Genomic DNA, 26,675 nt, shown 5'->3' on the forward strand with positions numbered 1-26,675 from the left:
TCACATGGCTAGTAAGTGTTAAGTGTCTGAGGCTGGATTTAAACTCAGGTCCTCCTGACTCCAGGGCAAGTGCTCTATTCACTGTACCACCTAGCCACCCGGCCCTTTTTATAATTTTTATAATTTCCTTACCCTCTGGTGTTTTTTACTCAACTAAATCAAAGTTCTGTGTAGACTGAGAATGAAAGGTCATATTGTTCAAAGTGTCAAAACACAGAACATTCTCCCTCCCCGTGCCAGAAACCATTCTTTCAATCTCAAGTGATTAAATTCACAAGGTAAAAAGAGGAAAATATTCTTCCTATAAAATGAAATAATATCAGTACTTTTTCTTTAAGTAAAGAAACATTTCAACAGTATGAAGAAAAAAATTAAAATCCAAGTGAAATTTTTACATCCCAATAGGCAAAAAAGCTACTTTGTTTCCTCCCAAAGCTTAATTCTTCAACTACCCCACTGGAAAGAAAGAGTACATAACAAGAATAGCATTAACTGACGTTCACTTGATATTTAGAAGGAACTGAAATGCTTAAAAAGTCTATGTTCAAATAATTAGTAAAGATTTCTCTACTGCTTGTTGTCTGGATGCTTTAATTTTATGACATTCATTTTAGGCCTATGAAAGAGATCATTTTTCCTCTTATTTTCTCATGTATTTCCTTATAAGTTTCATCTAAATAGCTTTTGTTTTAAGATCCACATGAGCATATTCTTCATCCCTTGTTATAATTCCTAGAATTTTTCTCTTCATATAATTCACCAACTCAATTAAGAAGCAAATGGTTTCAGGGAGAAAAAACTATTAAAAAAAGTTTGTCAGCAAACGTCACTATTCCTCACATACTGCATTTCTTCTAGTTCTCCAGCAGGACCCAACTGCTCCACATCTGAGGGTTTTATGGTCCAGTCACTATAAAAGTGAGGCAGGGCCTGTTTTTGGCTTTTCTTCTTCTCCCCAGTTTTTAACACGGTGCCTGACACATAAAAGGGGTTTAACAAACACTAGCTGACTCAGAATAACGAAGTACGGGCACATTCAATTTGCAAACTTTCTTATTTAATGAGGTAGATCAGATATGTGAGTGGAGGCAGAAGAAGGGATGTTACACAACACACTCTACTTTTAAGTTTTATTTTGATCCTTCAATATATAGAAACCCCACTATATAAGTGAATTAGTAGACTTGCTGATAAATAAGGGAGCAAATTCAATGTTACCTGAAAACTCACACATGCAGCATTTTAGCACCTTAATAATTCCAAAGATAATCTTTTTTTACTTTTTATCCTGAATGGGTGAACTGCTGCTAGAAGCAGTGTCGCTCTCCTGACCAGAGGATGGCCTCTAACAGAGGGACGCCTGCTATGTTTTAGATAATGTGTTCTTTTCTTGCTTCTCTACCTGTAGGGATGCTAACTGCAAAGCCATGATAACAAACACAACTTAAATCATTGTGGCCATGCCCTTGGTAATAACTTTCTTATAAATTCCATCATCATTTCTCATTTCCCATTCTTAAGACAGAACTAGTGTAAGCACAGAATTAAATTTAAAGAGAATTTCATTTCATATTCAATTTCACTAGACTATCACCTATAGAGGAGGTACCTGTATTTCACAAATCTGTCAAAATCAGCTAGATTTTTCTTAAGTATGTTTTTTGGGGAGAGCTGAGATCCCTGTTAATATACATTACTGAGTAATCATGATTTTTTCCCAAATAATAAAAAGCAAATTAAAACACTGTATCAGTTCATTGTTAATATTTCTATAATCATAAATAACATCAAAACAGTTAACAGATTTGAACAGTAAAAAAATATTCTTTAAAAAAAACACATTTAAAATCCTGAGACTTCTTAATATCTTGCCTCCAACATTTTGCATTATTAATAGGGTCATTAATACAAAGCTGTAATTCAAAATTCAACCCTCAAATGTAGTCCTACAAATATTTATAAATACCTTTGGCTGAATTATAAACTTTAATTTATTTTCCAGGATCAATCCATAGACTAATGGACATTTGTTAGGTGGGCAAGTACTAATTAAGGATACCATGGCCATTCTTTCATTTTAATTTCCTGGACTTCACATGGAAAATATAATTACACAAGAATAATCTAGGTTAGGTTTTTTTAATTTGCTGATTCCTCATTTCGTATATCACTCACTTGTGGAAGCCACAGGAATGTTGGGAAAGTTAGTGGTGCTGGTAGTGTTAGACTCCGATGGAGCTAACATGGCTGGGTTGGTGTATGTCTCTGAAGATGCCCGGTTACTCGGTGGATGCTGTATGGTCTGAATTGAATGTCCTTCAGTGGACAATGATGGCTGTCCCTCAAAGTCATGAACATACTCGTCCTTCACCAACATACTGGATGGAGCTGTATTAAAAGTTAAACAAATTTAAAATCCTATCAAAATAAAATAAACAGTGTAATAAGCATTTAAAAAAACCTATTAAATTCCTGCAGTAAAAATCCTAACCCTAATTAGGAATCTCAGGGGAGATTACTTATTTAATTATTACTTACTCCTTTGAATATGGGAAGGCATCAGGTATCACCAATGTATAGACCATTTGCCTGATGTATGGGATACCCTGAAGCTTTTTACTATCTCAAAGGTATGGCACACTGTAAGTAAGCCGTGATCCAGCACTTCAATGATAAATCCTATTAAAGCTACTTTTAGACTCCTGAGCAACAAAAGAAAACCAAAATTTATCTAATTAATAGACTAGCAGCTACCACCAGAAGAAAAATATGTTTTAGTGTTAAAATGACACAAGTCATGAAGTTTGGGAAAACATTTTTCTTCTTCCAGTTACAAAGCCCAATTTTTCAAGCCACATCCACAAGAGAAATATATACTTTGCATTATTATTTACTGGAGAAGAAAGGTAATATCAACACCTGATATCTCTTCTGTCAAATAAAGTAACAGATACATAACTTTTTTTTCTTTAAACCTAAAAAACTTCAGATATAACTACTGCAGGGGTGTGGTAGAGTCACTGAGCAAAATGTTAAATTTTCAATGTGAGCATTTACATCTGGGAAATGCTACAAATCATGGCTCCATTTATTGTTCTGTTGATTGTCTAGACTTAAAAAATGATAGAGAATATGTTACTAATGCAGACGAAACTTAGATGTGGTACTTACTCTGCAGAACCAGTTAGTAAACAGTTACCAGTATACCCTCTGGGAGTCACAGAGCCCCTATGTAACAGAGAGGTCAAACCAATACTTCTTCCTAGAAGCTAAATACGGACACGATAAACTTACAGTACGAAGAACAATTCAATGAAAAACAGCTCCCTAGATATGTTTTTTTTTTTAATGGAGCTGAATGGGCTACCTAGTTTTTGAATCTTTAGATTACATTTTCCACAAACATTTAGACTTTTTAAAATTTTCTTTATAGATGCAAGTTTGCCCTACTTTTCCCTCTCACGGTCATTCCTTTCCTATCAAGACTTTTCTCCACTCTAAAACCTAAGAAAGGAAGAAATGGGTATCTGTATCAGGGAGAAGATCACACAGCATTCGAAAGGATGCTGGGAGGGGTGGAAGGTCTGGATGAGTCACTGCTGTAGAAGACAAGGTGTACTCCTAGCTGCATCGTCATAATTTTCCAAGAGAAGCATACAATGAACTTTTTTTTGGTTCAACCAAAGCTGAGGTAGCACAGCATCTCAGATCTATATTGTCTTCACCAGATTTCCCCTTTGATAATTACAAATATCATTTAAGTATATTAAAACTACATATAGGCACTAGTGATTCAGCTAGACAGTACCACTGAAACAAGTCATCCAATGAAATTCCAGTGGAGAAGCTAAATGGAATAGTCTTTAAATTTCTTCGTTCGGGTTTAGAAGATTTATGTGTTCTTTAAAGAAAGAAGACAGAAAGCAACATTTAAAGGGCCAACACTAGAGGGAGGCAAAGTACGGTATAATATGAGTAACTGGTGAGAGGCCCCAAGTCTCCTGTTCCACAAATGAAAAAACCAACTGGTGAGTGATGTCTAGGTCCTCCCATTCACTATCATCATATACACCATGGGGTGGGTAGGGAGTAGATTTGAAAAACCTAAGGCATATAGCCTCAAAGCTATTAAGCTCCTACATTGCATCTACAATGGGTAACATGGTAGATGGTTGGCTCCTTGTGAGTAAAAAAGTTATATATCCCTTTGAGGAGATGAAAGGACTTTTTTAGAAATTACAAAGATAAAAGGCTTTGGGAGGTAGGCTGATATAAGTAAACTTTGGAATTAGCAAGACCTGGCTTCAAGTTTTGCCTTCATATGCCATGGTCAAGTTACTTAAATTGAATGCCCCCAAGCTACTCATAAATTACAAATGAGTTGTCCATCTACAAATGTAAAGGAAGTTTTCACAACTCCACACCAGAGAAATCAAAGGTACAGATCTCAAATGACAATCATTTACATATACTGCATATTAAGGATTTCAAAGTACTTTTTCCCCCTCTCACAACAACCCTATGAGATAAGTTAGTACATACTGTTATACCATTTGATAATAAGGAAGTGGAGGCTCAGAGAAGGAAAGCAAAACACAGCTAGTAAGTGGTAGGAAGGTCTTTTAACCACTTTTTTTTCCTTGTTGGAAGGGAGAATGCAGGGCAATTGGGGTTAAGTGACTTGCCCAATGTCACACAGCTAGTAAGTGTTAAGTGTCTGAGGCCAGATTTGAACTCAGGTCCTCCTGACTCCAGAGTCAGTGCTCTCTCTATTTACTGACTGTGCCACCTTGCTGCCCCAACCACTTCTGATTCTAACTCCAGATTCCTCCCCATTTCACAAAAGATAACACTGAGTCACCATTAAAACATGAATTACCTATACTTGTCCAATCTGTCCTGGAATAACAAAACACAACTGTAACATGAAAATCAAAAATCAATTACTGACAATACCCTTAGAATTGTACTTAGTGATATGAGTACTTCTGGGGGGAGAAGTATAATCCTCATGAACAGAGAAGTTTATTTGTGCAAATTGAACGTGACCACAGCATCATTAGCAACAGGTTCAAAAGCAACTAAACTTCAGTTCTTAAAGCCAAACTCACTTGCCAATCATAACAATGACTGAGTGACTCATTCTATAGGCCTAGGTAAAAAATGGCCCATCTGTGTTTCAATTTTCCTACCTACAGGTAAAGAGTGTGTTAGTAAAGGTTTCTAAAAAAGAAAAATGTGCCCAGGATACATTTTTAAGTTTAGTCAGTATTATCACCATTTTCTCAAGTCTAGAAACTCAACAAAACAATAAATCAAGCTGTGGTTTATAGTTTGTGGATTTCACAGATGTAAATGTTCACAATGAAAATTTAACCATCTTCTCTCTAGAATCTGTTCAACATGGCTCTGATACCCCTGCCTATAACAGCTATTTTTTACTTTAATTTATTTTGCTTTCTGGAAGGGGGGTGGCTGAATAATTGGGGCTAAGTGATTTGCCCAAGTTCACAAGGCTAGAAGTGTTAAATGTCTTGAGGGTGGATTTGAACTCAGGTACTCCTGACTCCATGGCTGGTGCTCTATTCACTGTGCTACCTAGTCACCCCCCCCCCTTTTTTAAAGCTCTTTTTAAAAATGCCACAGCCATTAAGACAGTAATTATAGACAACCCAAGTAATTTTGTGATTAACCTTCTTGATTAACACTGGCTTTTTCTAAAATGGGATAAGTACTGATTTAGCAAAATGTTTGATTTTAATTAAAATTTTAAATCAAACATGGTGATGAAAATATTACCTGTTATTTTGGGAAACAGAAGATGATATATCACTACTATAGCTATTTTAAAGTAATTTCTAAGAATGCAATATTCTAGCTGGTTTTTACTGGAAAACTGGTTATTCTCCTCAAAACTACTACTTGGGAGTTCTTCCACAAGTAATATTATGACATTTCTTTTAATTCATTAAACTTCAATCCTAAAATCCACCTTCCCTTTGCCTATTCACATCTATGTGCATTCTTCTGTCATACTGCTTTGGAGGATCTTTGTATGGGTTGTCAATACTGGTAAATGATTATGGATAATTCAAATTCAGATGACAAATAGTTCATTTTAAATGGTTCAACCCTTTCCTCCCCACAATTGATACATCCAAAATTTATTTAAAGAATAGGTTCCTGTTAATATTATTAACCAAGAAAACCAATGCCAAACTAGGGAAAAAATACAGGAAGTAGAGACAATCATTAAAAACAGATTACCCACCAGAACTTTGCAGTGTCAATCCTGAGAGATCTTAAGTTGAAAAGGAGAGAGCACAGTAGAGAGGAAAAAAAGGGAGAAAAGATGTTATCATCATGGAACCAGACAGTAAATCTGAAAATTCATAATCATGTATTACAATACCAAAACCAAACACCAAATACATATTCAATACAGTAAGACAATCTTATTTTGAAAAATAAAGTTTCAAAAATTTAAATAGTGACAGATTCATGTTAAGTAATTAAATATTACATAAGATTTTTGATTCACAACTAAGATAGCTTTAACCTTATAATCATTAACTTAATTAAAAAGTACTATGCTCTTAAATCTTTCAATAAATAATCACATTAGTTAAGGACCAGTCTACCTACCAATGCCAGGGGATACAACTCTTTCATAATGATATGGATTCACACAGACACTATCACATTTTAGGTCAAAAGCGTACTGACAGTACTTCACATGTTTAAGTTCATTTTTGTGAAGATCAGGCCACCTCCAGAGACGAGCATATATAACATGAGGGAAACCTTTCCGACCAGCCACCTAGGAAGTTTTAAAATAAGACAATTAAAAAAATGTGTATCATAAACGTAAATTCTAGAACTGTCTAAAGTATTGAAATACAAATTCAAATAGATAATAGATTTCATAATGCTCTTAGAGAAATTTTAGGCTTAAAAGACTATGATAGTCTACCCATAAAATCCGAGTGGTAAACAACTCATTGAATGGCAAAGAGAGACTATGACATAAAAACACTTAATTTTACAATCTCGTGAAATAAACTGTTCATAAAAACATCTAAGACCATTAAATAAACTCAGTATTAAATTTCTTAGTCTATAAGTTAAAGAGAAGGGAAAAGTTTTCTAGTGTTCAATATAATACGAGTGCTAGATGCATGTCTTTTTTAAACTAATAGTCTAAGATATTAAGATACACAGTAAAGAAAAACAAGTTGTTTTAAAAAAAGTTCAAATTCCGTTTAAATTGTAGTATTAAAGTATCTTCTTTGCATATATTCCTGTAACTTTCAGTCTTTCAGTGGAACAGTATTTGAAATGGGAGAATCTAACAATTTATTCTATAGTAATAAATACATCTTAGAACTTATACTAAGAAAACAAAATAATAACAGGAATAGAAATATCAATCATCCTAAAAAACAAGAGTAAGGCTGTCGACTAGGTTGTCGCACTAGACTAACCTGAAGCCTGCCGTCCAATGTCCTCTGTATAGTGACACATTTGCTGGGATGGGCACCATTTGTAGTTATAGCTGTTATTAAAGAGTCCAATTCATCCTTCTTCTCCTTCAACTTCTTTACCAAACTTTCAATTGCTCTTTTTGCAAACGTTTCACTTTCTCCACCTTGTCTATGGCACATCAAACTATGGACAATGCTCAGACAGGCATCATTACTTGTGGGTGTGTTAGTAATAGACATATTGTCCATTTGTTACCGTTTTTATTTGAATCAAAAAAGTCCAAAATTCCCAAAGCGATTTTGATAGTGTTCAGGCAGCAAGGAACAAATCCTAAAGCTACCCACAGGCAGTACAGTTAAAGACATGTGGTATACAGGATAACCTAGGAAAAATATGAGAGAGAACAAGAGAGATTAGTAAAGCTGTTTTTTGTTTGGTTTTAATCAAGTAATGGTGAGGAAGCACAAAACCTGCTCTCATGAGTTTGGAGTTCAACTCTCAATTCAGATCTTATAGAATTTGGGATTTTTGTTTAGATGCTTTTAGATATTTAAAGTATTTTTAAAAATTTCAAGTCAAAGACCACTATAGGCTACAATTCTAACGTCCTGCTGCTTTTAAAAACAATATATGTTTAAATATATTTTATTTATATGATATATAAGAAACATATTATTTAAATATGTTTAAACAATATGTTTCTTATCAGAAAGACAATATTGTCAAGTTGTTACTACTAACTAATTGTATTTACTGTAAAACTTATTCAATTAGTCTTTGGTAGAGGTTGGGTAAACTTAAGATCATAATAAAAAATTTAATAGTAAAATACAACTCAAGAACAAAGATTAAATTCAATCATTTTAAAGTCATTAAAAAAGATTAATAATAATTTGGAGAGCAGGATTTAAACACAATCCTAATAATCAACCATTCAATACCCTTTGAACTAGAGACAGCTTATACCCTAAGGACGCCACTGGTAAAAAGACTCCCATAAGCTCCAAAATATTTATAGCAGCACTTGTTATAATAGCTAAGAATTGGAAACAAAGTAGATGTCTATCAAAGGGGAAATGGCAAAACAAATTGAAATGCCTGAATGTAATGGAGCATTATGGTGCCTATAAGAAATGATGTGTATGACAAATACAAAGAAACATGACCTGATGCAGTCCAGTAAGCAGAGCCACGAATGCAATAGTTAACTACAATAACATAAGTGGAAAGAACTAACTACCCACCAAAAAATTAAAGTAAATGTAACAAAATTATAAAGATTCAGCAGGATTAAAATTAAGATATATTAAAGGATACTCCCAACCCATGCCTTCTTGAAGGTGGAGATTCACAGGTGTTATACCTTGAATGTGTTTTCAGAATTTTTCAATGTATTGATCAGTTGTGCTGATTTTTTTCTTCCTCACTAAAAAATACAATTTATTACAGGGGATAGCTTCCTGGGAAGGAGAGGGAGACGAATACTTGGGAAAACTATGATGATGCAAACTTATTTTTAAAAAGTAAAGAAAAAAGATAATCAACCACTCAGTACAAGTTTATTTCTTCTTGGCTTAAATCAAAAGGGAAAGAATATTCACTAGAAAATAAAATAAAATTAACTATCACCACACATTGTTTCCTACCCATCAATACAATTAGCCATTTCAAATGGAAAAAATTTCAAATTCTTCAAAATTTCACTTAAAAAAACAAGGGCATATACTTTGACCAATACAGAACACACCCCTCTCCAATCTGTTAGTTACCACTAGTTAACAATTACAGATTTTCCTCTTATTCTTTTGGCATCTAAAAAGTAACAATGTTATTACTTGAATTGTCCCATTTTGTTTTCTTTCATTCTTTTTGCAGCCATACACTGACTTTAGGCTGTCATTTACCTCACTCCACGTATTCATGCCATCCCTTATAACATGAAAGTTGACATTCATTCTGATCTATGTCATACATCTTACCACTGACCTGAGTTGTTTGTAATATTAGTTCTCCTGAGATTATTATAGCCTGTCACTTGAAGGTGTACATGCATAACATCACCCAAAGAATACTGGTATCAAGAAACTTCTTTTCAAATGGCATGTAGCAAGTTCACTGTGCCATATTTCAGTTTTCCATGTGCCAATCAGTTTGATCTCTTAAATAATTCTGGGCCTAGATCATTACTCATACCTAGTACTTCTCTCAAATAGATAAGAGATATATGGATTAATATAATGGAACATACATCTAGTACAAATCTACATTATTACAAATTTCTGAAGAGCCACGTTCCAAGGCTCCAGGAAATTATGAGGATGTCATCTGTGAAGAATAACAATTGAGGGTTTATCAACATTCTTTGTGTGGAATTTGTATAAGACACCTTCCTGAGACATTAACCAAAAACATCTGGTGAACACATTTTCACTTTGTTTAGTATTTTGCCCAAATGTCAATACTTAGTGGAACAAAGTACTATGTGTAGAAACATCCATTATGGAGACTTATCCAACTTTGGTACCAGAGACACTTTGAGCAAAGCCTTTAAAAAGCAGCATTTTATTCTAAGCCAAATGCTTTCTCAAAATCAATAAAGAAACACAATAGAAACTATATCTATCAGTTATGTCACCATAAGGATATGATCTGCTGAGAAACATCAAATACAAAATTTTCCCAGGCTGTCTCATAGCTTTAGTGACAATAGCTTCAATGGATGGATGACTCACTAAAGATTTTATTGAGATGAGAAAGTAGGCATATAGGTATAAAGCAAAAAGTATGGGCTGCTAATTGTTAATATCTTTTTGATAGCATTTTAAAAATGTTCTGGTAAAGAAACAGTCATGATCTTTTTCCTTCACCTTTCAGATCTTGCTCATAATATGATTTTTAAATTGTGGCACCTCCACAGAATCCACTTGCCAGCTTCACCTTAAGAGACATTTCCACTTCAGTCACATAACCACCTCTACACCTGAAATATCGTGTCCAAATATGGTGGTTCTAACATTGTTGCTGATGGAAAAGGTCTCTGCAAAATGCTGGCGGTCTGGTTCTATTACAGATGTTACCACACACATGTCAGCTCTCATGGCACTCAGAAGGACCAAGCTTAGCTCTCCTTATGTCAAGTTCTATGCTTGCTCATTTTCTCAATTGTTTTTAATATCTAGCATTCATACAGTGCTTTAAGTTTGCAAAACACTTTACAAATGCTATCTTGTCTTCACAACAATCCTGGAAGGTAGGTGTTATTATCATTCCCATTTTAGACACGAAGAAACTAAGCCAGACCTGCCACAGCTACTAAGTGACTGAGGCTGGATTTGATCTCAGGTCTTCCTGGCTCTAGGTCCAACACTCCATCAACTGCATCACCTAGTTTACTCTTAATACAAAGTCATACTTTTTTACCATTCTATAAGACAAAATCCCCATACTATTTAATAGTCCTGTAGTCCAACTAAGTTTTACAACTGTTCTAGAGTGTTTTGAAAGGAGTTTGTCCAAAAACTGTATAAATATAAATAAATACAAACACTGGCCCTGAAAAACCAACCAAAGAGCATTTATTAAGTGCCTGTTGCATGCCAAGCACCATGTGAATGCTGGAGAAAGGAAAGGGTTGAAAAAAGACCAATCTCAGCTCAAAGAGTTTTTTGTTTTATTTTTGTTTTGTATTTCCCATTCCCCTAAAGAAAAAGAGTTAAGTATAACCAATTGATATTGTGTACCTGTTAACATATGCAGCATTCCATATTCAAAGTTCTCCACCATTCCAATGAAAAGGGGACAATAAACAGTCTAAAGGGGGAGATAACACGCAAACAGTTACATACAAATAAGACAGAGAAGGAATAAACTGAAAATAAACGAACAGAGGGGAGGAGGCACTAGCATTGAGGAAGGAAGGCTTCTTACATAAGATTAAGATTTCAGCTGGGACCTGAAAAAAGTCAAGAAACATATATGAGGAAGGAGAGAATTCCAGGCATGGAGGACAGCCAGTGAAAATACTCAGTTGGAAGATGGAGTGTCTTGTGCAAGGGGTCACTGAATCAAAGAATACATTGGGGGAGCAGGCATGCATGTGGCAGTATTGAATTAGAAGACTGGAGTGCAACAAGTTATGAAGAGCTTTGAATATGAGAGGATTTTATACTTGAAACTGGAGGTGAGAGTGGGAGCCACTGGAGTTTACTGAAAAGGGAGATGACATTGTCCAGATCAGTGCTATAGGAAAATCACTTTTGAGAGCTGAGAGGCAGATGGACTGGAGTGGAGAGAGGCCAACAGAGATGAGAATGTATGTATCACACTTTTTTCAGGGGAGAGGTGGGAGGACTTTGGACATGTAAAGTTGCATCAGGTACAGTTACCTATTGACTATGCTTAACCCTTTTTCTTTTTTAAATTTTTTATTCATTTTGAACTTAAATATAAAAAGACAAAATAAATTTCCATGTACACAGCACACCATAGAGGATTCAATATAAAACAATGAATTTCCATTTGACAGTTTACTTTTTTGAAAATATACGTAACAAATATTACGCATCATTTTCAAAGCTACCTTGTTTTCCTGTGCTTCCTTCAAGTTTTCTTTTGCTCTCTGCTATGTACTTTTTTCCTTCCTTTCTCCCCACTCTGCCCTAGAGAACACTATCATTAGTGCACATGTGTGGATGTGTAAAACCATATTATACATACTTCTATTTGTTAGTTTTTTCTCTGGATATGGATAGCATCTTCCTTCATAGGTCCTTTGCAGTTGATCTGAGTATTTATAATACTCAAAATGGCTTAATCATTCAAAGCTGTTCTTACAGAACAATACTGATGTTATCATAAACAATATTTTCTTGGTTCTGCTTTTATTTCACACGAGTCTTTTCATGTTTTTCTAAAATCAACTAGATCCTTCCATCACAATCCTACACCACAAATTGTTTGGCCATTCCCCAACTAATGGTCATCCCCTCAATTTCCAGTTCTTTGCCATCACAAGGAGAGATGCTATAAATATTTTAGAACATATAGGGAGAGGATTCTAGGCAGATGGTGGAGTAGGTAAGAAAATTTCAAGCTCTCAAAAACATATAAATCCTTTTCCTTTTTCCCTAATCAACTTGGGAAACACACCTAATAGCGGTATTGTTGGGTCAAAGAGTACACACAGTTTTATGACTCTTTGGGAATAATTCCAGATTGCTTTCCAAAGTGGCTGGATCAATTAATTCACAGATCCACCAACAGTGTAGTGTCCTAATTTTTCCACTTCCCCTCCAATATTTCTCACTTTTCCTTTCTGTCATTTTAGCCAAGTTGGTAAGTCTAAGATGATATCTCAAAGCTATTTTAATTTGCATTTCTCTAATCAACTGTGATTCAGAGCATTTTTTTCATAACTATATATAGTTTCAATTTCTTCTTTGAGCATTTATCAATTGGGGAATGATTTATATTCTGACATCTGACAAAGTTCTTCATATAGTTAAGATGTGAGACCTTTATCTTTCTGAGAAACTATAAAGATCTTCCAACTTTCTGTTTTCCTTCTAATCTTGGCTACATTGATTTTATTGGTACAAAAAACTTTTTTAATTTAATGTAATCAAAATTATCCATTTTACACCTCAAAATGCTATCTATCTCTTATTTATTATTCATAAACTATTCTCCTATCAATAAGTTTGATAGGTGATATGTTCCATGTTCTAAATTTTTTATATCTCCTTTTATTTCTAGATTATTCATTTTGATTTAATTCTTTTTCTTTAGGGGATGGGAAATACATGGAAATGATTCAAGTAAAAAAAAAAAAGCATCAATAAAACATAAAAAGAAACTACAAGAAAAGGTGTATTTGTTCCAAATCATCATCCTTAACTACTTGCTAAGCAAGAATATTAAACAGTTTTTGGCTAAGGAAGTTTTCCAAAACTTTTGGCCTCACTATGGCAATTACTTTGCATAAATTTTTCTCAGAAATTTAGAAGAGTTAATCTACTCCATTTTACTCATTCCCAAACTTTCAGCTTCAAAAGCTTGTTTAACCAGGTCTGTGCTGGAGTTCAGTGACTTTTTATCCTTTTTTTCCCTAGTGCAGCAGCATTATTACTCTGGACTTCGCTATGTGATTTGACTTTACATAGACAATGTGTTCCAAAATGATGGCTACATCAACAGCTCGTCACTTCTTGCCTCTCAGAATATAGCTGACTGCATTTTTTGTCACTAGACACTCCACACTCTAAGTTACTTCCATATCTCTTCTGGAAGAAAGCATTCATACAAAAGCATACAGGTTCAGAGTAATTGACAGACCTTTAGCCACTTTCTTCTATCTTAAACAATACTTTACAGAATTTTTGCCACTTTCACTACACACAATTTCAAGCTGAAGTCAAAATATTCATTGACTTAATTTGGAAAATTCAATGAAGTTCTTCATATAAGTATTCTACCTTAGCATCCTTCTGCATCATCCCCAACAAATGTTGATATTTAAAACAATAATTAAATATCCAAACAATGGTCTGATTATGACCATTTTAAGAACTACAAGATGTGATGAACTGTCCCAAGAGATATATCTTACCTTTGGGTATATAATGAAACCACTTATGTCAGTTCGCTCCTCTTAAGACAATTTCTAAGCTATACTTCACCTGACCATGGCTTAGGTGTCTTTTAATTTTAGCAAAAGGTGAGCTCAAGCCCCACCTGTAAACAATGCAGATTATGGTGGGGAACCTGTGGGCCTCAAGGCCACATGTGGCCCTCCAGGTGCTCAAGTGCAGCCCTTTGAGTGAATCCAAACTTCATAGAACAAATCCCCTTAATAAAAGGATCTATTCTGTAAAAAACTTGGACTCGGTCAAAAGGCAACAAGGCCACACCCAAGGACTGACCCAGGCAAATAAGATTAACTCCAAGTTAAAGAAATATATATATATTCTATATATTTTTATAGTATATATATACTATATATATATTCTATATATTTTTTATAGTATATATATACTATATATATTCTATATATTTTTATAGTATATATATATATATATATAATATATATATATATATATAGTATATATATATGTATACACACACACACACACACTCTATAAAAATTGGTAGAGTGAAATGTCCTCACTGGAAATTTCTTTTTTCAAATGCTTTATTAACTTCTGATTTACATCATTCATTTCCACCAGATTTTGAGTTACAAATTTTCTCCCCGTTTTTCCCCTACCCACCACCCCAGAATAGCAGTCCCACAGGATATGCCCTCCTCCGATCTGCTCTCTCTCATATTTTCTCCCATACCCCTTTCGACTTTTCCAGTGGATCTCTATGCTCCAGTGCCTGTATATCTTATTTCCCAATTACATGTAAAATAGTATTAATAACAGTATACACACACACACACATATATATATATTTGAATATTTGATTTTAAAACTTTTAATTGCAGATTCATTCCCTTCCTCCCTTGTCACCCACCCCTACTGGGAAGATAAGCAGTTCAGTATAGGTTGTACATGTGTGGCTACTGCAAAACAATAACATAGTAGATATATTGTAAAAGACTGACTGTATATCCCTTCCTCCCATCCCACCTCCCACTTGTTCTATTCTCTACTTTGATCCCATCCCTTTTCAAAAGTGAGTGCTTCCAACTTCCCTCCCCCCCAGCCTGACTCTGCTCCCTTCCATCATCCCCCCTCTCATCCCCCCCCCCACTCTCCTGGAGGGTGAGATCCCCTATTTAGTGTGTATTTCATTCCCTCCTCAAGCCAAATTCAATGGGAATAAGGTTGACCCATTCCCTTTTGCCTTCTTATTCTTCCCCTCCATTGTAACCATTTTCCCTTGCCTCTTCTATATGAGATAGTTTACCCCATTCTGTCTCTCCCCATCTCCTCTCACCTCTTAATTTCACCTTTTAAGTATCATCCCTTCCTGTTAAATTGGTCCTGTGCCCTCTATCTATGTATACCTGTAAACATATATACACACATTCACATATGTATTCATATGCCCATATACCCTCATATATAGACATAAATATGTTTCTATTCCTTTCAACTACTGAGAAAAGTTTCATCAGTTACAATGATTGTTTTTCCATGTAGGAATGTTAATAGTTCAACTTTGATAGGTTCCTTATGATTTCTTTTCCCTGTTTTACCTTCTCATGCTTCTCTTGCTTCTTGTATCTGAATGTCAAATTTTCTATTCAATTCTGGTTTTCTCATCAAGAATGCTTGAAAGTCCTCTATTCCACTGAATGACCATATTTTCCCCTGAAACATGATACTCAGTTTTGCTGGGTAGGTGACTCTTGGTTTTAATCCCAGCTCCTTTGGCCTCTGGAATATCATATTCCAAGCCCTTCGATCTCTCAGTACAGAAGCTGCCAGATCCTGGGTTATCCTGATTGTGTTTCCCCAATATTCAGATTGTTTCTTCCTGGCTGCTTGTAAAATTCCCTCCTTAATTTGGAAATTCTGGAACCTGGGTATAATATTCCTAGGAGTTTTCTTTTTGGGATCTTTTTCAGGAAGTGATCGGTGGATTCTTTCAACCTCTATTTTGCCCTCTGGTACTAAAACATCGGGGCAGTTTTCTTTGAGAACTTCCTGGAGGATGATTTCTAGGTTCTTACTTTGATCATGGCTTTCAGGTAGTCCAATAAGTTTTAAATTATTTCTCCTGGATCTATTTCCCAGGTCAGTGGTTTTTCCCATGAGATACTTCACATTGCCTTCTATTCTTTCATTTGTTTGGATCTGTTTAACAGCATCTTGATTTCTCCTAAAGTCATTAGCTTCCATTTGCTCCAATCTAATTCTGAAGCAATGATTCTCCTCATTCTCAAATTCAGATTTTGAAGGCATTCTTCTCATCATGCTTTTTGAGCCTCTTTTGCCATTTGAGTCTGTTTTTTAAGGTGTTATTTTCCTCAGTCAGGCTATTGACTCTCATTTCATAATTTTCTTGCATCTTTCTCATTTCTCTTCCCAATTTTTCCTCCACTTCTCTTATCTGTTTCTTAAGGTCCTCTATGGCCTGTAACCAGCTCGTATTTTCCTTTGAAGCTTTTGGTGCAGGATTTCTGATTTCACTGTCTTCCTCCTGTTCCATGCTTTGCTCCTTTTTGTCCCCAAAATAGGAGTCTAATGTTGGAATCTTCTGTTTTGTTTTGTTTCCTTTGCCTGATCATGTCGCCTCTCAGTCACTTGACCCCTGGGCTTTTTGCCACAGTAGGACTCTGCCACCAGATAGGGGAGCTCTCATCCCAAACACTGGGGTTTTCTCTGCTGCCAGAGGTATTAAATGGGTGCCCTCTCTGAGGTCTCCACACGCTCTGGCAAGCTGGACACACACCCCAGGACCTCCACCCTAGACTGTAATCCAGATCCAAGCAGGTTAAAGCAAGAGTGATTACCCCTCAGACTGGTGTTTGGTCCCCCTACACTCTGCAGGCCAGGAGCTGAAGCTGCCACGTGGCCCTGGCTGGCTGTTCTGGAACTCCTACTTACTGGTCCCAAAGTCCAGACTGCACTGACCTCTCACTTTGTCCTTTGCATCTATGTGCTGGTAAATCTGGAAACGGCCACAGCTGCTGCTGATCTGGAGTCCCTCAGGTCTGAGACTAGTCAGGTCCACCTTAGGGCTAAAACCTCATCATGTGGCTGGGCTCGGCCAATTCCTGCTGGCCTGCCAGGCTGTCCTCAGCAGGAGGTTAGCTTATCTGTGTCATTTTGTGGGTTCTGCAGCTCCAAAGTTTGTCCCCTTTTTACATGGATTGGGGAAGGTGGAAGCCGGAGCAGAGGGGAGGTAGTGCTTCTAGTCGGCCATCTTGGCTCCGTCCCCTCAATGGGAATTTAATCAGTGAAATAACAGATTCAAACCAAAAAGAATATCTTGATTCTAAGTAGTCTGCTTCCTATAACAAAGAACACACATTAAAAAATATATACAATAACTAATATTTTAACAACCAGTCACTATATCTATGGCACTACTCTGGATTTTGGGGAGATTCAAGACAATCCCTGCTCTCAAAGGCCTAACACTCCTAGGGGAAAACAAGGCTAACACATCACTCCAATTCCATCTGTAAAATAAAAGGACTGGATTAATGATTTCTGAGATCCCCTTCCAATTTTAACTTTATATGATTCTTTCATCACTGAAGACTCAATAACAATGCCAATGGTAAGGAAGAATTGTTAAATAATTTATGAATTGTTTCTGTTTGTATGTATACATTCACGAACAACTCTCCAAAAACTTTGTCTTAAATGATAGTGAGAAAATAAATATATTACCTGAATTTTATATGTCATACCTTTTCAAGGCATTGAGGAATAAAGGGTAGAATGTTTAATTTCATCTTTTAAAATTTAAAAATCTTTGCAAGTGTCTTGAATAAGTCAGATATAAAAAATCTATAGGAGATTGACAATCTGAGGAGTCTAAAGAGTTTTACCTCAATCAGCGGTAAATTATACGAACAGTTTTCAAATGAAGAACTACAATAAGCAAATATAAAAGTGCTTCACATCACTAATACTCTATCTCTCTTCCCTTTCACAGTCAAATTCTTAGAAAAAGTCATATTCACTAGTTGCCCCCACCACCTCTCCTCAGACTCTCTTCTACTAAAACCATTGCAATTTGGCTTCCATCCTCATTACTCAAATGAAACTAGTGAATTCCAAATTACCAATGATCTTTTAATTGCCTGATACAATGGTCTCTTCTAAATTCTCATTTTTTTTTTTTAATTTTTTTATTTTTAAACAATCAGGGTTAAGTAACTTGCTCAAGGTTACACGGCCAGTTATTTCTGGGTGTGGTGCTGAGTGTCTGAGCCCGGGATTCGATCTCCAGGTCGTCCCAACACTGGAGCCGGTACTCTTACTCGCTGAGCCACCTGGCCACCCCTAAGCAATTGGGGTTAAGTAACTTGCTCAAGGTTACAAGGCCAGGTGTTTCTGGGTGGGTGCTAAGTGTCCGAGCCCGGGATTCGATCTCCAGGTCTTCTCAACACTAGAGCCGGTGCTCTTACTTGCTGTGCTACCTGGCCGCCCCCTAAATTCTCATTTTTTACTTTGAGGGTCATCATTTTTTTCCCTCCTAGCTACACTCTACTACCCGTGTTTCCCCGATAATAAGATACTGTCTTATTAATTTTTTGGACAGAAAAACACCAGAGGGCTTATTTTCAGGGGAGGGCTTATTTTAATGAACATTGACAGCAATTTTAATAAACAGGTAAATGTGAACAAAAAAATGTACCTTTATTCAATAAGCAAATCACTGGGGAAGAAGAGGATGACGTGCTCACTGCTGCAGCTCTGATTGGATGCAGCTCGGAGCGTGGTGTGCGTTTCACCTGGGGGGGGGAGGTGCATACAGAGGGTACCGTAATGTAGCGTGTAGCGCAGGGGATCATCTTCACTACAGTAGAAATCTCAATAGGGCTTATTTTCGGGGGAGGGCTTATTTTAGAGGAATCTTACACAGTAAAGGGAGGGCTTATTTTCGGGATAGGTCTTATTATTGGGGAAACACGGTATCTAGACTTGAGTGACACAGTTCTTGCTTGATTCTCCTGTCTGTCTATCTGCTGTTAGTTTCTCCTTTGCTGGAGCATCATCCATGCCGTGTCCCTGTAGTTGTGAGTGTGTGCCCAACAGCTGTCCTTCAGCCCTCTCCTCTTCCTCTTTCTCTACTTTTCTCAAGCATTGTTATTTCAATGGATTCAATTATCAATGCAGATTACTCTGAGATCTGTGTATCTACCTTAGTCTCTCTCCTGCATTTAAGTGCCTACTAAACGAATATTTGGCAACTAGGGGCTTCAAAAGCCTCTTAAACTAATAAATGTGTCCAAAACAAAATTCATCATTTTTACCTTCAAAAACCAAAGTCACTTCTAAACTTTGCCATTTCTGTTGTGGATATACCACTATAAGTGAGCAGTTCTCACATTATTCACTGTCTTTTCAGACCCACAGTCACTTCTTATTTGTACTACCATTACAAAAATCTGCTAACTGGTTTCCTATCCTCATCATATTACCATTCCCCCTCAATTCATCTTCCACAAAGCTACCAAAAAGTAATTTTCCTAAAACACAGGTCTGATCTTGTCATTTACCTGCTGAAAAATTTCCCAATAGCTCCCTATTGCCTCTAATATCAAATACAAATCCCTGCTTTGCATTTACAGCCCTTTGGTCACAACCTACCTTTCTATACTATATCCCTCTCCCTCCCCCACAAGAACTCTATAGTCCAAATAAACTGACTTCCCTGCCGTTTCTTGTATGTGACACTTCACCTTCAATTTTTGTATCTTCGCACAGGCTGTTCCCCATCGCTGGAATGCATGCCCTCCTCCTTTCCATCTCTAAGGAGCTTCCTGGAAATCTCAGGTCAAGAGCTACATTCTATGTTAAGCCATTCCAAAGGGCCTAATGTCTCTATGAATCACTCAATCAATAAACATTAAGGACCTACTATGTGCCAGACAGTGTGCTAAGCACTGGAAGAATTACCCTGTATTTGTGTATGTGTTTATAAGTGTACATTTTGTTTCCCCTAATAAAAAGGAAACTCTTAAGAGAGCAGCAAATGTTTCATTTTCATCTTTTTATACCCAAGTCTAGAATATATCTTTGGCACATGGCAGGTGCTTAACAAATGCTTGCTGACTGATAGCAATGAATTTAGATAATACTTAAAACAGAAGAGAATTCAAGTCAAACACAACAACAGACAATGTTGGTTCCACATGACCCAGGTTAAAACACAATTCTTTTTTTTCTATTAAGTTACATGACTATCAGTGGCAATATTTTTGCTTAAATATTTTAGGGAAAGATGTTATTAAGCCATAACTGATACTTATGTAGTATTTTTTTTTTATTTGCAAAGCGACAGACGATTCGATCATTTGATTTTCACAACCATCTGAGCAGATACTAAAGCCCAAGCAGCATTTAATGGTTATTTTGGGGGCCCTCCTGGCTCAGGGTCAATGTAAGTAGTAACTGCTTTTCTTTTGGCCAGCAACCCTGAGGGTCTTCCCCTTACAGTTTGATTTTTTTTTTAAAGGGGCCATCCCTTGACGAACTGCTTAAATAGGCTTATTCACTGAATGGGTGCTGCCTCACTCAAAGTAAGAACTTAAAAAGGCCAAGGTCCCCCACTGCATCCAGTCATGCTGATCGATATCTGCCCACTGGACCCAGATGGATCTGGAGGAGAAAGTAAGGCTGGTGACTTTGTACAGCCCTCCCTGCCTCCCTCAAATCAAATTCAATTGCAAGTCACATCATCACCTCCCTGATGTCACAGTTCCCAGGACAAACCACACAACAACAATAATAATAATAATAAATAATAACAGCATTTTAATATCACTTAAAGATTTGCAAAGTGCTTTATATATGTTAACTCATTTGAACCTCACAACAACCCTGAGAGGAAGGTGCTGTTATTATCCCCGTTTTATAGATGAGGAAACAGAGGCTCAGGGTCATTAAGTGACTTGCCCAATATGTTGTCAGAAATAGGACTGAATTCAAGTCTTTCTTATTTCAAGTCCGTCCAACACTCTACTAGTCCACAGTGGGGAGAATGAGGGGGATCCTCGTGAAGTGATGTGACAAATCAAAATACATCTTTTTTAAAAAGGTAAAGTGGTCTTGATTAACAGCCATTTATTACACACTTATGGGTCAGGCACAGCTGCTAAAGTGCACATATACAAAGAAGACAAAAATAGTCTCTGCCCTCAAGGAGCTTACATTAGGAAATGGGAGAAACAATATGTAAAATACGTAGGCACTTTCAAGATACATACAGAATAGATGAAAAATAAGAGGGGAAGATTCTAATGGCTGAGGAGACCAAGAAAGGCCTCCTGCAGGAGACAGCACTTAAGCTAAGTCTTGAAGGAAGCCAAGGATTCTAAGAGATGTAAGGAAAGAGAATTTCAGGCATGGGTACAGTCAGTACAGAGGCAGAGACAGGAGATGATGGTGTCTTGAGTGTGTAGGACAGCAAAATGCTGGAAAGTTAAGAAGAAGCTGGGTTGTAAAGAGCTTTAAATGCCAAATGAAAGACTTTAATCCTAGAGATCAGAAGAAGGAAATACTGGAATTTATTAAGGGGAGGTTAGGACAGGGAAAGACGGACAGACCTATAATTTAGGAAAATAATATTGGCAAAGGGTTGGAAAAAAAAAGAGGGGCTGGAAGAGACAGGAGGCAGAGAAACCAATTGGAAGGTTATAGCAATAATCGAGTTAGAGGTGATGACGACCTAAACCAGAGTAGTAGCTCTGTGACAGAGAAAGAGACATTTTTGAGAGATGTTGTGAAGGTAGAAGAAATGACAGTAGTCTGAAAATAGATTAGATATGTGGGATCAGTGAAAAATTAAAGAGGAAACCAAAGTTGCACACTGGATGACTGAAATGGCAAGGTGGTACCCTCAATAGAAAAAGGAAAGTTTTAAGAAGGAAGGGTTTTAGGGGAATAGGTAAGTTCTATTTTCACCATTTTCATTTTAAGAAGCCTAGAATATACACAGTTCCCAATGTCCTTAAGAATTAGCTTAGGAAAAGAACTGTAAATAGAAGCAAAATTTATGGGTTGTTCTTTCTTGTGGACATTAGGTGTATGAAATTTATTCAAACAATAAACATCTATTTAGTACCTACAATGTGCCATTGATTTTTTATTCTTTTTGGATATGTCCTATCTCCCCAAATAATTATAAATCCCTTAAGATTAGGGGCCTAATTCTTTTTTTGTGTCTTTAGATTACACGAAAAAGATAATCAAATATTTGTCATTTATAACTAAATATATATTTTAAATCTACAACTTTAACCATCTTCACGAAATCATTAAAATGCTTTATACATTTCCCTTAACTGTTCAACATTATGAACAAACTATTGTACTGTATTTATACAGGATGCTTCAACAGACCTTACAGATATAAAAGCTGATTTAGTTCTTTTGCTTACTTTTTATAGATTTTTTTCGCTTTCTAACAGAAATTATGCCTCGTACTACTGTCCCTATGCCTTTACACTCCACCACTTTTACAATATTAAAACTGACCAAAATGAAAGTATATTACAAAACTTCAGAGAGTTAAGTGGCTAGATTTCTAATATTAAACACCATTTAAGGAAAGCTTTTGTTCAGTTTGTTTTACAAGAGAGCTGAGATTTAAGGGGAGAAAGCACTAGATGTTGCAAAGTACCAGAGTTTTTATGCAAAGGTTCAGGTGTTAAAAAAAAAAAAAAAAAGTTTCATCTTCTGAAACAGACATATTAAGATCAGAATTAGAGCAGGAAAGGAGTTCCAAAAGTCAGTTAGTTAATCCTATCCCTTCTTTATTTTACAGATGAATAAACTGGGGTCCAGAGAGATTAAAGTGACTTGCCCAACAAAAATCACAAAGATAGTGAGAGAAGAGATGGGATTACATCAGAGGATTTAAGTGGAAAGAAAGCTGTTGTTCAGTCATTTCTCAGTTCCATCCTACTCTTCATGACCTGATTTGGGTTTTTCTTGGCAAAGACACTGGAGTGGTTTGCCATTTCCTTCTTCAGCTCTTTTTACAGATGAGGAACTGAGGCAAACGTGGTGAAGTGAGTTGCCCAGAATCATATGGCTAGTGTGTCTGAGGCCAGATTTGAACTCAGGAAGATGAGTTTTCCTGACTCCAGGTCTGGGACTCTTGTCCACTGCTAGGTGTAGCTGCCCTTTAAAGAGTAAAAAAAAGTAACTAAAAGTTCAGAAAGCTAGTTGTTATGAAATTGAAAACAAAGTTTTAAAACCTAAACCATAACTACAATTTGAAATGAAGTTAAAAAGACGAATGTTTCTCTTAGTGTAATTCTAACAAGATATTAAACTGAAAATAGCTTCATGATCATGGGGACTAATATCATAGCTAACATTTTGTATCCTCTTCATCACCCAAGAAGTAGTGCTCTACATATATATTAGGCACAAAACATTACATACCATATACCCAAAAATATCTGATTTCACTGGATAGCTTAGGAACACCACTTATTTCATTCTGTTTAAATTAAATAACTAGCTACATCATTTCAATGCATTTTCTCACTGAATTCTTGTATAAGGAAGAACTATAATCTTATTGCCATAAAACCACTTTGATTAAATCTGTGATATGGATGCACCCGTAGAATGTTTGTCCTGATTCCCAGCAGATTTTTACACTGCTAACTACAATTTCCTTACATCCTTCAAATAGATGACAACACAATGGGTTGGATGCTCATATCTACATCTATAGATACATATAGATAGATAGATATAAAAATAGGTACTGGTAGCTACTAAACTTCTGTAATACATGCTAGCTAGGTTCTAGAATCATATTAGTACCATGGTCCCAGAAACCCATAAAATAGGTACAAGATGGTAATATTTAAAAAATTTTCATAACATCAATCCAAAAATTATTTAAACCTCCCCATTTTTTTTATTAAGACTGTCACAAACTTTCCTACCTCCCACAGACAGAAAAAAGAAGTAGCTGCTGAATTTTCTTAAAACAAACGACAAATTATAAAGAAAGCCCTATAAAAGTGAGGTTTACTTTTCCAAGCAATTGTGTATGGAGACATCAAATGTAGGTTCTATAACTCATTTATGTTTTAGGGTTAGCAAAGTATTTTCTTCATGACAACCTCATGAGGTAAAATAAAGGACCTAAGGTCATGACACAGATAATAGTAAATGGGAGTTATCATTCTCTCACCTCAAAGTAAACAAAAAGTTAATATTCAGGCATTTTGAAAATTAACAATTAGTAATCAGGGCGGCTAGGTGGTGCAGTAAATAGAGCACCAGCCCTGGAGTCAGGAGGATCTGAGTCCAAAATGGGCCTCAGACACTTGACACACTTACTAGCTGTGTGACTTTGGGCAAGTCACTTAACCCCAATTGCCCTCCAAAAAGGAAAAAAAAAAACAATTAGTAATCAGAACCCTAAAAGAGAAAGGGGGTGGGAGGGAGGAGAGGAAGATGATCTAAGTGAAAACTCAATGTGCCTCCTAGATCACATCTAGAAAACCAGTGAATGACAACTGGACATATCTGTAGGATCGTTTGTTTTACTTTTCTGTAGCAGATTACAAGAGAAATCTGAAAGTCTTGATAATAACTGAGGCACATTTGGAAGCTAGAAATATAGATGCATGCCCAAGCACACACATAGTCAAAACTAAAGATACTTATTGAAGGATACCAGTTACTAGAGGAACTTAATATAGATCTCACCCACAGGGAGGATCTTCAATTTACACTGCACACCTAAATGCTACCTTTTACACGGAGTTATTAATCTCTAAAATGAATAACTTGCACATAATTTTAAATACAGTATTGTCTATGTACCTTTTTAAAAAATCTGAGTAACTATAAAAACATCAAATTTCCCACTCTGATTCTCAGTTTTCTTAAAGTCAATATTATCAGACTAGGATTGCTTTCTTTTCTTTTCTTTTTTATCCTTCACACATAGCATGATGCTGGGCACTTTTTTTTTTTTTTTATTAATTTGTTTGTTTCCTTTTAGTTTACAGGATTCAATTCCACAATTCCTCGAGTTTCACATTTTGTCCCCCTCCCTTCCCCCCATGGCGGCATATAGTCAAGTATAGGGTCTGTAAATACTTTCACATTATACATTAGTCAGGTTATAAGGACGGATTGTACCAGCTGGAATGGAAAATGGTAAAGAGGACATAAAACCAAGTAAGAGAACGAAAAAGATCAGGTATTTTGCTTCCACCTGGATACAAACTTAGTTCTTTCTCTGGATGCACATATTTCTCTCCATCATGAGTCTTTTGGGATTGACTTATATCACTGCATTGCTGAGAAGAGTCCAGTCTATCAAAGTTGGTCATCACACATACGTTGAGTCTGTAATTGTGTACAGATTTCTCCTGGTTCTATTCTCACTCAGCATCAGATCTTTTAAGCCTCTCCAGGTAAATATGAAGACTGCCTGCTCCCCATTTCTTATAGCACAATAGTATTCCATAACATGCAAATACCACAACTTGTTCGGCCATTCCCCAATTGATGGGCACCCCCTTAATTTCCAATTCTTTGCTACCATAAAAAGAGCTGCTATAAACATTTTTGTACATATGGGTCTTTCTCCCATTTCTATGATCTCTTTGGGATATAACCCTAGGAGTGGTATTGCTGATGCTGGGCACCTTAATAACTGCTCATTGATTAAATAAGTTTTACAAGAAGGAAACAGATGGAAGAAAAACAGCACAAATCACACAAAAGTTGCAATTTTTTTTCTTTACAAGACCCATGGAAAGGGATAATGATAACATTTGCTGAATATTTGTGTTGCAACACTATGCTTGGTGGTGTAAAAGTAACACTGGAAACTAAAATCAACTAGAAGGCTTTATAACAGTAGTGTAACAACCACAAAACTACACTACCAGACCTTTAAATTTTTCAGTCTGCAGATATGCATTTAAAATCAAAATAATGGAAAATTTTCTTGAGGCATTTTGCAACTACAACATTGATGGAATTCTTAAAACAGACATGAAGGCCTTTGGACAATTATGCTAAAAGATAGCTACGAGGGCTTATGAAATATATAAACATTTATCCATTCAATCTAAAACACTTTGCAATACCAGGGATTCAAAACTTCAGGTTTTTTATCAGTTACAAGAATCTACTTTCTCAAAGTTTTACATACTTCTACATCATACTAATACTGGAAACAAACTTTTAACTTTTATTTTTGCTTTTTGGAGGGGGGAAGGCAAGGCAATTGGGGTTAAGTGACTTGCTCAAGGTCACATGTCTAGTGAAGTGTCTGAGGCTGAATTTGAACTCAGGTCCTCCTGACTCCAGGGCTGGTGCTCTATTCACAGCACCACCTAGCTGCCCTTTTTAATTTTAGATGTCAAATCATATCCCCTAAGAACCAATTTGACAGAATCTCAAGTACCATTTCTACTTTATAAATTTCCTATCACCCAAACCACAGAGTTCCTTCAGAAATGATAATACGGAGTATAAAAAAGTTTCATATTTATCAAATTATTAAATTTA

At 36.0% G+C, this 26,675-nt stretch overlaps 1 protein-coding gene across 3 annotated transcripts in view; it reads right to left on the reverse strand.

Annotated features, from left to right (window-relative positions):
- Positions 1 to 26,675, reverse strand: part of SMAD4 (SMAD family member 4) — a 65,163-nt gene that overhangs the window by 30,729 nt on the left and 7,759 nt on the right. For all 3 annotated transcript variants that reach the window (XM_069103994.1, XM_069103993.1, XM_069103985.1), the window contains exons 2-5: positions 7,485 to 7,867; positions 6,646 to 6,820; positions 6,272 to 6,301; positions 2,176 to 2,388 (exon numbers count right to left, since the gene is read on the reverse strand). In XM_069103994.1, the coding sequence (XP_068960095.1) occupies positions 2,176 to 2,388; positions 6,272 to 6,301; positions 6,646 to 6,820; positions 7,485 to 7,733 (667 nt within the window). In that variant the 5' untranslated portion in view covers positions 7,734 to 7,867. The remainder of the gene's footprint in view (positions 1 to 2,175; positions 2,389 to 6,271; positions 6,302 to 6,645; positions 6,821 to 7,484; positions 7,868 to 26,675) is intronic.

Source organism: Petaurus breviceps, unplaced genomic scaffold (genome assembly GCF_028583685.1).
Source record: "Petaurus breviceps papuanus isolate PSGF00001 unplaced genomic scaffold, PetGlider_PUasm1.0 131, whole genome shotgun sequence".
NCBI classification, from domain to species: domain Eukaryota; kingdom Metazoa; phylum Chordata; class Mammalia; order Diprotodontia; family Petauridae; genus Petaurus; species Petaurus breviceps.